This window comes from Leuciscus leuciscus (genome assembly GCF_965113295.1).
Source record: "Leuciscus leuciscus genome assembly, chromosome: 13".
Classification (NCBI taxonomy): domain Eukaryota; kingdom Metazoa; phylum Chordata; class Actinopteri; order Cypriniformes; family Leuciscidae; genus Leuciscus; species Leuciscus leuciscus.
This window is the reverse complement of record NC_138737.1, coordinates 4,589,316-4,602,806: the sequence shown is the minus strand read 5'-3', so window position 1 is coordinate 4,602,806 and position 13,491 is coordinate 4,589,316. Positions and strand designations below refer to the sequence as shown.

The window sequence follows — 13,491 nt, the reverse complement described above, 5'->3', positions numbered from 1 at the left end:
ACTGAAGACTGGAGTAATGATGCTGAAAATTCAGCTTTGACCACAGGAATAAATTACATTTTAAAATATGAAGAGTTCAGATGCAAAAGCCTCTGAGTGCCATCTGAAATTTCTTCTAGAATGATCATTTTTATCAAGCTTGTATATTTAAGTTCAGTAATTTCACTTAAATGACAGTTAATAGGTAATTTTCATTGCCATTTAAGTGAAATCACTGAACTTAAATATACAAGCTTGATAAAAATGATCATTCTAGAAGAAAATTTCAGATGGTACTTAGAGGCTTTTGCATCTGAACTCTTCATATATTAAAATAGAAAAAAAAATATTTTAAATGTTACTGTATTTTTTATCGAATATATCATGATCATACTTCTTTAAAAAAAAAAATATATATATATATCAACCCCAAGCTTTTGAACAATAGAATAGATGAATTAAAAAAGATACAGCTTAACCAGAGTAATCTGATTCACAAAAGAAGGACTCTTACAAATCTTGAAGTGTTACAGACACACTTTGTGTTTTTTGTCAGTGGTATAAAAAAGCAAAAAACAAAATTAATTTAATATGTTTCCACTTTTTTGTTTTAGTTTTGCTATGATGAAATAGACCAAAAAGGTTGTGAAAAATCGGGTTAAACATGCCTTTTGTAGGAATTATTTTAAATTAAACGGAAATGCTTTTTTTTTTTTCACATATGTAAAACTACTACCAGAATCATTCATTGAACCTTTATAATGGTATGTTGAAGAAGAAAATAATGAATGCTGTCTGTTGTTAAAAAGCCTGTGTCAAAAGGAATATTATTTTTCTTTAATCTTCTGAGATAAGACTTCATTTTACTAACCATACTTTAATTTTCAGATCTCGTACTTTCATCCCAATCCTAAGAACAGCACAGCTGAATCCTTCATTTGAAAAATGCTGCCTTCACAAGCAGTATATAGAGGCAGGAAGGCATTAAGGCAATCTGATGTCCAAATCTGATGTTTGCACAACACCCTGCCTGCTAAGACCTGCTAAGACCTGCTGTCTGCTTAGTTATTGGTTGTTTTTTGATGGCAGCATAGATTCTTTTTTTTTGTTGGTTGGAATGAAAAGGGCATCTGACAGACTGGTTAAAAGAAGTAAATACATTTATTATTGTCCTATCTATGATTCTGTTTCTACCAGGAAATACGCATTGTAGTCATTAAATATTCTAAAACTCACTTTAATGTGTTCTAGATAATTAAACAGGACCATCTAAAACCAGGTATCCAAAATCAAATCGTGTAAGCGCAGCAAAGCTCCGTTTCTCATTTATTATGTGAACAGTGAATTTTCATCTTGATTAATCCTAAGGGTCTGAGAGAGTGTTAAAAATGGTCATGGAAATCTAATGTATGGCTGTTTTTGGTGCAAAAACCTTGACGGACATTATTATAAGACCAGAGATATAAAAATAAAACATCTTTAATGTTCTGTGAGATTGTGGAGTGGTGATTTGACCACTGGTTTTATATTTGAAGTGCTGTGAATATCTCTGCATGCATCTCTCTGCAAGTGTGTCCAGGAGAATAATGCGAGGTTATTTCTAGGAAGCGTATGGATGCTTTCTGGTGATTTGCATGCTCTTATGTAACATGTTTTTACTGTTGAGATTGTGATTATCTTTTGGGAAACCGTATGGATTTTGCACCCACGGTAAGCCTTGTGCACTTTAGGCATTTGGGAAATATAATCTATAGCGCTGTTGAAAATACAGCTAAACTTTCTGTTGCTTGGTTACCATTCATCCAACACCCTGTGAAGTATTTCACCCGTAAGACCTCAGGCAATTAAAAAAAGCCATTGCATTACAGTATATCAATACAAACTAATTTGTTTAAATAATCAAAGTGTGACTATGCCTTACTCATCTGTGATATGTAACCCAACACTCAAGGATAATTTAAAAGCAGCGTCCGAGTGAATTTCTAGCTCTGGCTTTGCGATGGTAGAACGAGGACAATTCTGGTCCTTGAAACAATGAAGTAGTAAATACAGATTTTCCTCAGTGAATCCCCTTTTTGTCAGTGCAATTACTATTGTTATAAGTATTAAACATATCCTTTGCCATTTGTGCAGACATGAGTTATACCTCAAATTGTGCATCTTGTTAAAATACATACACAGTTACACACACACACATATGCATATATGCCCTATACAAAATGCATATAAGAATACTAGGATATTTTTACCATGGCTTAAACCTAGTAATACCATGGTATGTTTTGGTACTGTTTTTTTATGTAATGACAATGACACCAAAACTTATCAAAGAGCCAATTGTCTGAATGCAGGATATTGCTGTACACAGATGTTTTTCAATCTTTGCCTTATTCTTGTGGTATTTTTATGTCAGGAAATTGTTTTGCAGTGATGATTTCATTTTGTGTTTCCTCAATAGCTTTGGAACAACTACTTTCACCTAATTGTTGCCTTCCTTACCCACAAGTCCTTGCAGCTGGAATCCTTCTCGCTTGAGAAACGAGACAAGATTCTCAACAAGTGAGTGAGAGACATTGTTCTGTCAAATCTTTTTGAGTTCAAGTGTTGTTTTTGTTGTTGTTTTTGTTTTAAAGGCCGATATTAAATTAAACTTGATTAAATTGTGTTCCTAAAAATGTAAACAGGTGCGGAGACATGCGGAAAAGCATCGGCTTTAAGCTGGGAGATATGTGGCAGAATCTTGGTAAAACCTTTTTCCTGTGCCTCTTATCTGTTTGAGACAGAGACAATTACAGAAGCTTCAAGAGTAGAGAGGAATTTTGCAGAATGTTCTTAAGGACTGTCTTTTTGTTCAAATTGCTTTTTATAGAGAGTAAAATCACTACTGTACTGTTTGTCTTTAATGGCTAAGGCAAAGTACATATTGCAGATAAAAATGGAAAAGAACATTTTGGCTATTTTGGGACATCATTGGATGTGTGTGTCACTTCCAGGCCCAGAGAAGATCAAGTTCATCCCTGCAATGGTTGGGCCGATCCTGGACGCCACGTTAGTGCCTGAGCCTGACCTGAGGAAAGCCACCATCCCCATCTTCTTTGACATGATGCAGTGTGAACAGCATTTTAGCTCCAACCACAACTTTCAGAAGGTGAGAGGTTGTTTTTGTACCTGGGTTACTTTGAGAATGAGAACTTCTGTTCCAAAATGTTGTCTACCTAGGCAGCACATTATTTAGGCAGCATGCGCACACTCATTATGCTGTCGACAGACGAATAATTCTTCCTTATAAGATGCTGGCATTTTTTTATTCGGTGGAGAAATATCTATCAATTAAAATATAGATATATTTAATCATAAAAAGTGATCATTTACAATGTAGTTAATTTTGTGAACATTTGTTAATGCATTAGGTTTCATGACCTAAAAATGTACAGCAATTATTTTCTTTACCATTGTTAATTGAAATATAAAAAAATATGCATTTTTAATAAAAAATAAAAAAAACAGTGAGTGAGATAAACAACTTGTGCAGTGAGATAAACAATGACAGCAGTCAAGAAAGTCTTTCAATCTAGTGTTCTTTCTAAAATGTGCAAATCTAATATCCCCATTAGGACATACGCAACAAAATGAGGTACTCCAGTTGTTTAAAAAATAAATTTTTACTGAAAAAATAAAATGCATTTTAAAGTTGTTAAACATCAAATATTTGATGACAGCTGCAGTGACAATTTGACATCTCATTTTTCTCTAGTGGTCTCTTTCGAGAAGTATTTCTTTAGAAAAATCAACTAAATAGATAGAGGTGCATCTTAAAAATGTATAGATTAGATTAGATTAGATTAGATTCAACTTTATTGTCATTACACAAGTACAGGTACAAGGCAACGAAATGCAGTATATTTATAATAATCAGTGTTGGGGGAAAGTTACTTTTTAAAGTAATGCGTTACACTATAGAGTATCTCCCTAAAAAAGTAACTAATTGCATTTTATGGAAAAACTAATGCGTTACGTTACATTTGCGTTAGTTTTTCTCACCTGGGCAGGGCTTGCTTGTTTGATTTTAATGCCAAAAATGAAACAAAAGTAAAGTTTTTGGCAAATGTAAAAGCCCTTTCACACCAAAAGTGAAATGAAAAAGCCTAAGGCTGAAGAAAAATAAAATAAATTCACTGCCATTCTGGATCTGGATGTTGTAAATTTAAAAGTAATGCGTTACTTTACTATTAAAAAATAATCTTATTACGTAACTCACATTACTTGTAATGCATTACCCCCAACACTGATGATAATACATCATATCGTTAGTCATTTGAGTGATGCATCGATCCATATCGATGTATTGGTACACTTCTAATGCTAATGACAGTTTCTAGTGAAATCAACTGTAAGTGTTCTCTATTTGTGTGTGCTTGAGTTACTGACCATGAAGAGCATTCAGATAAGATACTTAGGAAGGTCCATGTCTTTTAAGATGTTGCCTATGTAGGCTTCTACATGATGCTCAGAAAGTTTGATGAAGCATTTGTGTGCTTTGCAGTTTGAGAATGAGCTAATCACAAAACTGGACCAGGAAGTTGAAGGAGGCCGTGGTGATGAACAATACAAGATTCTGCTGGAAAAAATGTGAGATCTTTCTCTCCCCTTATACTCTTAAAGATAATGTTTCCAAAAGGAGGTTTAAGAACTATCTTTGGTTCTCCAAAGAACCTTTCAGTGAAAAGTTCTTAAAAGAACCAGACTTTTCTTTGAGTTTAAAAATTCTAAAGAACCTTTTACCTCCATAAAGAATCTTTTGTGGAATTGAAAGGTTCCATAGAATCATAGATGCCAAAATGGTATCTTCTAATGGTTCTTCTATGGCATAACTGGTGATTTTTAAGAGTGTACCTTGTGCTGCCACTCAAATATTTTTGATTGCCTTGTGCTCCTATTCTTTTCTATAGTTTCTGTGCCTGTGTGACTGTCTCTATGTCTCTGTGTTGTGTCCAGACTGTTGGAGCGCTGTCAGCGGCATCGGTATCTGTGTCAGTCTGGTGAGGAGTTGGCTCTGCTCTTGAGTAGTCTGCTGGAGAACCTGCTGGCCTACCGCACCATCAACCACGACGAGAGCCCCGAGCTCCGCATGAGCTGCACCGTCAACGTCCTGGTGAGAACCGGACCGCGAGAACTCAAACACATCTTTAGCTGTCGAAAACATTCTTTATCACGCGCTCAACCTGCTGAAAAGACCAGCGAGGACTAGAGGTTTGGTGCTGGTCTAGTTTGGTGGAACACACTTTTCATCTGCAGGCCTTAATTTGTGAAGCTAATTGACTAAAGAAGTCTTGCTTTACACTCTTAGAAGAAAAGGTTGACGTAGTTACTTTGTACTTACTCAAATAAGTAGAGTAATATGAATTACCTACATGTAATAATAATAATGATTCGTTTTCTAGGTACTCAAAGCGCTTTACATGGAAGGGGGAATCTCCTCAACCACCACCAATACTTACTATTGAGTTACTTACTATACTTACTATGTAGTAATGTGTAATTACGTCACTTTTAAATAGTGTTACCAAAGGTTCTATATAGAAACACAAATGGTTCTGTCAGGTGCTTAATTTATAGAACCTTTCTAGGGGTTCCCAACATGGGGTCATTTTATGGATTTAGTATTAATTAATTAACTGTTTTAATTCATTTTTTTATTTTATGAATTAAACATACTTAATTACTAGAAAAAATAACCCGTTAAACATGAAAATATTTTGCAAACGTTAAAGACCTTTCCCTTATAACAGAACCTTTTTGGCATAAAGTTTTTTTTTTGTGTGTGTCAAGAACCCTAGCGTTCTATATAAAAACCCATTAAAAGTTATTTTTTTCTAACAATGTAGTTATATTCATCTAATCAGCAATAAAAGATGTTTAAAGACTTATAAAAATAAAAATCACATGTATCTTCTCTCTCATGCCCACAGAACTTTTACAAAGAAAAGAAAAGGGAGGATATTTATATCCGGTAAGTGTGCCAGATGATTGAAAGTTATTGGCTTGTTGACCCACACATGGATCTGAGTGTTTTGTGGTCTTTCATTAGATATTTGTACAAGTTACGTGATCTACATCTGGCCTGTGAGAATTACACGGAGGCTGCCTACACCCTGCTGCTGCATGCTGAACTGTTGGAGGTTTGTGCTGGTCACGGTTATGGTTAGATACCGACATCTATGCGTATCTCATAAATGAGTACACCCCCTCTGAACATAAAGATACTTTTCTATTTGTAAATGATTGCAATTCATGGAAAGATGACAAAATGTAAATTCATTAAACATATACTTAATAAAAACAGAGAAAAATGTGATATCAATATCTGTAAAATAAGTAAATTAGCCGATTTTGCTTAAGTGAAGGGTTGCATGTCGGCGCCGATAGCCTCGTGGGGAAGTGCGCCGACATGTAGCGTTGTTGCGCTTCGGGGGACCCGAGTTCAAATCCCTTGACCTTTCCCGATCCCGTCCTCCCTCTCTCTCTCTCCCACCTCGCTTCCTGTCTAGCTACTGTCCTATCCAATAAAAAAAATAAAAAAATAAAAAAAGAGGGGTTGCAAAAATGATTAAATTCAACAAACGTGTAATATTCTAGTATGTAGTATGCCCTGCATAACTTTAAGTATACTGCTTGGAAAATGTTTTGCATTAAATAACAAAAACAATATTGCGCCACTGACTTTAGACCAGGTTTTTTTGGGCCAATGGCGCAGTCTATTTCAGTTGCCTCAAAATAGCAACAATGCATCTGAACACACCTCGTTTTCAGACCAGCAGCCCATGGGAGAACAGATGGGTGCAAATGCATTTACTATTTAAACAACGTGGCGCAGGATGTGAAACTGATAACTGCATTGCGCCGGGTGTATGATAGAGCCCCTAGAGGGCCCTGATGTTTGATAAGGAATGTTGCTCTTGTCTCTACAAAATCCCCCAATAGTGTTAAGGTTGGAATAAGGAAAAGGATTGCATCTCCTATGTTTCAAAATGTAGAATTATAAATTCATGACACATTGATTAAGCACAACTCCCCCAATCCCTTTTTGGTTGCTGTTAGGTCCCAAATGATTGATTTGGTCTCATGAGACCAGAGTATGGATTACCAGAAGTCTCTATTTTGTTAATATGGGCCTTGGAAAAGACTAAATGAGTTTCTTGTGCTTTGGCTACAGTAGGTAGTTCCAGTCTAGACAACAGCAATGCATTTCACCTCTGCACGTTGTGTCTTACTGTGTAAGATGAAACAGTCCCTCTTCTGACAGCTTTTTCCAGCTCTGAGACACTTGCTTGGCATTTCTCCTGCTCTTTTCTTAACAAAAAAATCACTCTTTCATACAAAATGAAAGCTTAAAGTGAAGGCCATATTGTTTCAGGTATATATTTTCACGCTTAGAACATTGCTTTGGTAATTCTCTTGTACCAATGTCCTCTTTTGTGCAAAGAAATAAATCTACTAATCTTGTTCCATATTTGTCCAAATTAAGTCTGAGAGTGATTCAATGGGCTTTATAACTTTTAATTGTCAAGAAATGACTCTTATATAAACGTTTTGGTTCAACATAGTTACTCGTTGATCACAAAATGCCTTTAACTTTAACTTTAGTTTAATTTTGTTTTGTAACTTTCAGGAGGGTGTACTCATTTTTGCAACAACAGTTTATCACTTTGATAAGAAAATCTTATTTCCCTGAATAATATTGGCATGGTTCTTTGGTAATTGATCAAGGAGACTTGCTGGAACATTACATCTTCAAGAAACCCTAAGAACTCTTCTATGCAAAGAGAAATGTGTTCACTTTCAAAGGGGGAGTTTATATTAAATAAGTTTTATATATATATATATATATATATTTTTTTTTTCTTATTATTAAACTTATCAAATTTTTTTCTTCCTTCAAATTATGAGAAGTTTGTAGTGACCAAAAAAGGAAGCAAATCAAAACTAAATTTAATTCAAAGCGAATTAAAACAAATGATTAGATAACATAATTAACTAAATTAAATCTTATTTTTGAGCTTTTTGCAAATATACATTCTTTAAGCTGCTTTTCAGTCTAATCATCCATAAAAAGTGTTTTTAATTAAAATGCTACGTTTATAGAAAAATTCATATGTATTCGTAATTCATATTTGTCTTTTACAGTAATTGCAATCATTTAAGCATAAGCCTTTAGATCAAAATGTCTTAGGGTCATGAGTAGGCATGTGACTATCATTTTCTGTGTGTTTTTATCACAGAATTGAATTATTTAGCAAAAATAGATTAAAGATCTTCAGTGTTGTCCTATAGATAACAAGTTTAATGACTCAATAAAACCATACACAACAAAAATGTATGATGTAAACAAATGTTTCAAACAGAGTGCAGTAGATCACACTATGCTAAAAACTATAGAACAATAATTAAGAAGAGAACATTTTCAACCAATATCTGAATATATTTCCGGGATAGCATGTTTCAGTCCAGATTCAAATAAAAAAAATGTGTAAGTGTAAACAAATATTTGAAAATAAGTATTAAGTCTAAATATTTATGTATTTGCTATTGTTTGATAAACACCATAGCGAATACAAAAATCTGAGAGTTTGATTTTTTTTCTCAAGGACAAGTGGTTGCCAGAAGCAAAAAAAACTTTGACTAATACTGCATAAAATAATGTAATGATGACAAATGATACGTATGAAATATTATGATATTAAAGGGTTAGTTCACCCAAAACGGAAAATTCTGTCATTAATTACTCACCCTCATGTCGCTCCAAACCTGTAAGACTTTCGTTCATCTTCAGAACACAAATGAAGATCTTTTTGATGCAATATGAGCGCTTTCTGTCCCTCCATTGACAGTTATGCAACTACCACTTTCAAGCCCCAGAAAGGTAGGAAAGACATCATTAAAGTAATCCACGTGACTCTGGTGGTTTAACCTCAATTTTATGAAGTGTCGGGAGTGCTTTGTTTGCTCAAACAAACATAATTTTCCACTTTATTTACAAAATATGAATCTCCAACGTGCGTTCATGCACCAACGTCTGCTCTCGCGTCGTGGTGCTCTCTCGTTTGTAGCCGGGTTTCCATTACAGATTTACTCAAAACTTTTGCAATATTTTGTAAATGTTGATTAAAAACTAAAGCGAAATTACGGGGTTTCCATTAACCGATGATATCTGACTAAAACATCATTTTTTCCTCTCGCTATATGTCAAAACAAAGCCTGAGGCTAACTTAATGTCATCTCAACTTGCATTAGCCTGGTGTATTTTAGTTTTTCCAGTTATATCAGCTCATGTCAAAGAGAAAGAATGTTTGCCTTACCTGTGCTGTTCAGACCTGTGCTCATCGATGTGACAATTGGTCTTTGTCCTAGTATTAGGTTGAAAACCTTGAATTTTATTTCCCCTTTCCCATCAGAGGTTTTGCAGAGGTTCTCTTTTCCATAAGAATCTTCTGTTTGAGAGCTTTCCATTTGGAGTGCAGTATTTGCCACGGCTTCTGGAAGCCCTTCTCCCTCAAATCTGCTTTGAGGTCTTGATAAATTGTGGCATTTCTTTGTTTTTTAGAATCCAGTATTACCATAAAAAGTTGAATGTCTCGTCTTCCGTCTTCTGTTTCGCGGAATTGAATTGGGTTTCCATTATTTTCAATTCGCAATTTCAATTTGCGCAATTTGAAGGGTAATGGAAACGCAGCTTGTGTTCTGAAGATGAACAAAAGTTAAAAGGGTTTGAAACGACAATAGTAATAATTTTCATTTTTGGGTTAACTAACCCTTTAAAGAGATTTGACACATTCCCATTTATTCACAATTTGCTTAATTTTTTTTAAAAATAGTTTATTATTCAATGACAAGGATGTCTATAGATTTGGAAATGACATGGCCTACTGAAAGTCAGTTGTTATCCTCCAAATCTTTATAAAAGCCAAACATTTAGCCTGTCACTCCCCAAAATCTTATTCTGCTTCACTTAGTCTGGTTTGCATTTTAATATTTACACTCAGAAACGTATTGCTCTTGCAGTGTGCTGGTTAAAGTTGCAGCATAGTTTAGTGATTAGCAGATCAGTGTGATTGGCATGACTGAACTGTGCAATCTCTTTCTAGTGGTCCGACAAGCCGTGTGCGCCCCACCTGATCCCACGGGACGGAGCTCAGGGCTGGACACAACAAGAGCTGAAGGAAAGACTTTTTCAGGAAATCATGTGCAATCTGGACAAGGGCAAAGTATGCACATCTAAATCTAATGAAAATGCTTTAATATAATTACTTCACATGCCATTCACACCATTTTTAGGGAAGTACAGCTGTAAAGAACAGAAAAGAGAATTATTGTCATATTGGGGTTTAACGCCATTTAAAAGTTTACGGTCTGTAAGAATTTTTTTAGAAGTCTTTTTTAAAATGTAATTTATTCCTGTAATTTTCATCATCATTACTCCAGCATCATAACCCATAACCCTAACCCAGTGTCACATGATACTTCAGAAATCATTCTAATATGATGATTTGCTGCTCAAGAAACTGCTGCTCATTATTATCAATGTTGAAAACTGCTTCACATTTTTGTGGAAACCGTGACACATTTTTTCAGGATTTTTTGATGAATAGAAAGTTCAAAAGAACAGCATTTATTTGAAATAGAAATCTTTTGTAACATTATAAATGTCTTTACTGTCACTTTTGACCAATTGAATGCATCCTTATTGAATAAAAGTATTTATTTCTTTAAAAAAAGAAAAAGAAAAAAACTGACTCTTCAACGGTTGTGCATTTAAAGATATATTTAACCCAAAAAGAAAACAACTTTTGTGTTTCTCATTTATATATAAATGTGTGTATGCATGTATGGATGGATGGTTAACTTTTGCTCTATGTTTCATGTCACAATGCATCATGTTTTTAAATGTTTAAAAAAAAATCTTTTATGAAGAAAGTAGTTGATTTGGAACACTGTAAGGCAGACTAAATGATAACAGATGTTTCATTATTGAAGCTGTTCCTTAAACACCGCAGATGTGTTGCCATCAAAACACGTTCTCATTTATTGTTTGTTTGTTCTTTGTCCACAGATGTGGGAGAAAGCCATCGAGATGGCCAAACAGCTTGTTAAACTTCACGAAAACCAAATGTTTGATTTCATAGAGCTCGGTCAACTGCTGGTAAGACAGACGTGACAGAATTCCCTCTTGTTTCTTTGTTAATCTGAAGGTAACGCCGCAGACAAACCTCCCCCGAGCTTCTGCCTGAACAGGAGATGCTCTGTGATTGTACAAACATTTTAGCGTTTTGATTCACGCACTACTTATTGATTCACGTTCTGGGTTGGTAATCCATCACGCTGTCGGCTGGGTAGCAGCCGTCACTCGGCACAGGAAATAAGCATGGCAATTTGCAAGCAAGAGGAGGAAGGAAACTGGTGTGATAACGGCTACTGTAGCAGTTACACACTCTTCTCTCAGTTCTGCCTTTGGCTCTGTCAAGTTCTCACTTGGCAGCTGACTTCAGTTTGATCAGTTTGTGCTGATGAATTGGGTGGACAACTGCTTCAACTTTTCTGTCCTGTGGTGCAGAAAATGTGCCTTACATTAGTTGGGAAATTTTGCTATTGAGATGGGTGGAAAAAAAGTCCCATTTATTCTGCATAAATCCTATATTTCTAATTTCTTGTGTGAATTGGAATCATTGAATTGAATGTAACAAATACCAAAGGTTAAGTATGTAGAACACTTAAAAATGAATATTCTGTCATCATTTACTTATCCTCATGTCATTCCGCACCCGATTGAATTTTTTCTTTATTGTCGGAGCGCAAAAGGAGATATTTATCTGAATGTTCAGGCTGCAAAATGTTCCCATACGTTTAAAGTGAACAGGAGTGCTGTCGAACTCCAAAATGATAAAAACAACATAAAACCACCATATTTGTTGTACAAATATTGTTTTGTTTTATTTATGCACTAGTCTAATATTTATTAATGCTTTGAAGTAGCTTTTATTTTTATATTTAAAGTTTTATTTGTACTTTATTAGTTTTTATTTTATTTTTTACAATTTCTGTTTAGCTTTTGTTATTTCAGATTTAGTCATTTTAATAATTCAACTTAAAAATGTTTCAGTTAGTTTCCAAGGTAACATTTATAATTTTTTATTTCAGCTTTATTTCAATTATTAAAAAGATTAATAGTTTTAGCTTTAGCTAACAATAACATCTCAAAAAGGCACATGAAAACTAAGATGGTTGGAAAAATTATATTTCAGTGCTTTTGCGTTCTCTCACAAAACTTTTGTGTTCACCCAACAATCTTAAAACTTTTGTGATGGAAATAATATGAGGTGGGAGGAAAAAACAGTGAAGGGAAACACAATTGCAATTCCATATTTAACTATAAAAGAGCCACATGGTCTGTGAGGCCAGAGGCGGAGAGCCACATTTACACAGAGGGGTTCCAAGATCTGATTCTGAACGTTAATTATCTCCATTTATGAATTAATATATATGAATATGATTTACAGGCTCTCCCACGACCTAGAAAATAGGTATTTTACAGAATCATAACAACATTCGAAATGATTGGCAGTATGGGCAATTCTTCAGTGTTAGATTGCTGCCACTTAGACTGCCTTGTTGTGTTACGGTATCAAAAGCATTTTTATCAGAGAGCTGTAGGAAAAATTACAACAATTCGATTTTTTTTTTTATGACTACTATGACCTTGATAATTATTAACCTCTTAAAATAAGCTACTAAAAGGATCATAATTGTTCGTCTTTCCAAGTATTGGAAGAACCAGGGGTTAAGTGCTTTGATCAAAGGCATTATGGGGCAGATAACAGTAATTGAAGTTGACTGAAGCCTTTGTATTAGCAGGATTACGTGCAATAGAGGTCAAACTAGTTACGCAACAGTTTTTTGGAACCATCAGAACGGTCAAAAATAGATGAATATGTGCAATATTAAAATTTTCCTCACCCAAAAGCTGTCACATGACTTCACAAGAATTGCAATATGTTTCACAAGTATTATGACCTCTTTCACGTTCATTGTATGTACGAGAGCAGCGTGAACACACATACAATTCTCCTTTTATGTTCTAAGGAAGAAGAAAAGTAATACAGGATGTTCAAATGATGACAGTGCTTTTGTTCTCAGCTGAACTATTCCTTTTATGCTTGACTTTTAGATGCCTTAATTGCAAATTGAAATGTAAAAACACCAGTTGTTTTGTACACAGAAACAGCAGGCACAGTATTATGAGAACATCATGCACGCCATGAGACCTCAGCCCGAATATTTCGCAGTGGGATACTACGGTCAAGGTTTCCCCTCCTTCCTCAGGGTGAGTGAATTGCTGCTGTATCCCAGTTTTGCCTGGATTTAAAATAGGAGACGATTTTCAAAAGGCAACTTGGAGAATTATTCCCCCATTTGGTGCTCAAATGTCTAATTTTCAGTTGTTTATGCGGTGTAAAGTAT

General features: G+C 34.8%; 1 protein-coding gene across 1 annotated transcript in view; it reads left to right on the top strand.

Moving 5' to 3' along the window:
* The window catches only part of dock5 (dedicator of cytokinesis 5), a 64,929-nt gene that overhangs the window by 34,569 nt on the left and 16,869 nt on the right, over window positions 1-13,491 (top strand). Inside the window, exons 30-39 of the mRNA XM_082187817.1 lie at window positions 2,438-2,538; window positions 2,664-2,722; window positions 2,973-3,127; window positions 4,523-4,608; window positions 4,975-5,131; window positions 5,949-5,989; window positions 6,068-6,158; window positions 10,122-10,241; window positions 11,087-11,176; window positions 13,250-13,354. Of these exons, the coding sequence (XP_082043943.1) occupies window positions 2,438-2,538; window positions 2,664-2,722; window positions 2,973-3,127; window positions 4,523-4,608; window positions 4,975-5,131; window positions 5,949-5,989; window positions 6,068-6,158; window positions 10,122-10,241; window positions 11,087-11,176; window positions 13,250-13,354 (1,005 nt within the window). The remainder of the gene's footprint in view (window positions 1-2,437; window positions 2,539-2,663; window positions 2,723-2,972; window positions 3,128-4,522; window positions 4,609-4,974; window positions 5,132-5,948; window positions 5,990-6,067; window positions 6,159-10,121; window positions 10,242-11,086; window positions 11,177-13,249; window positions 13,355-13,491) is intronic.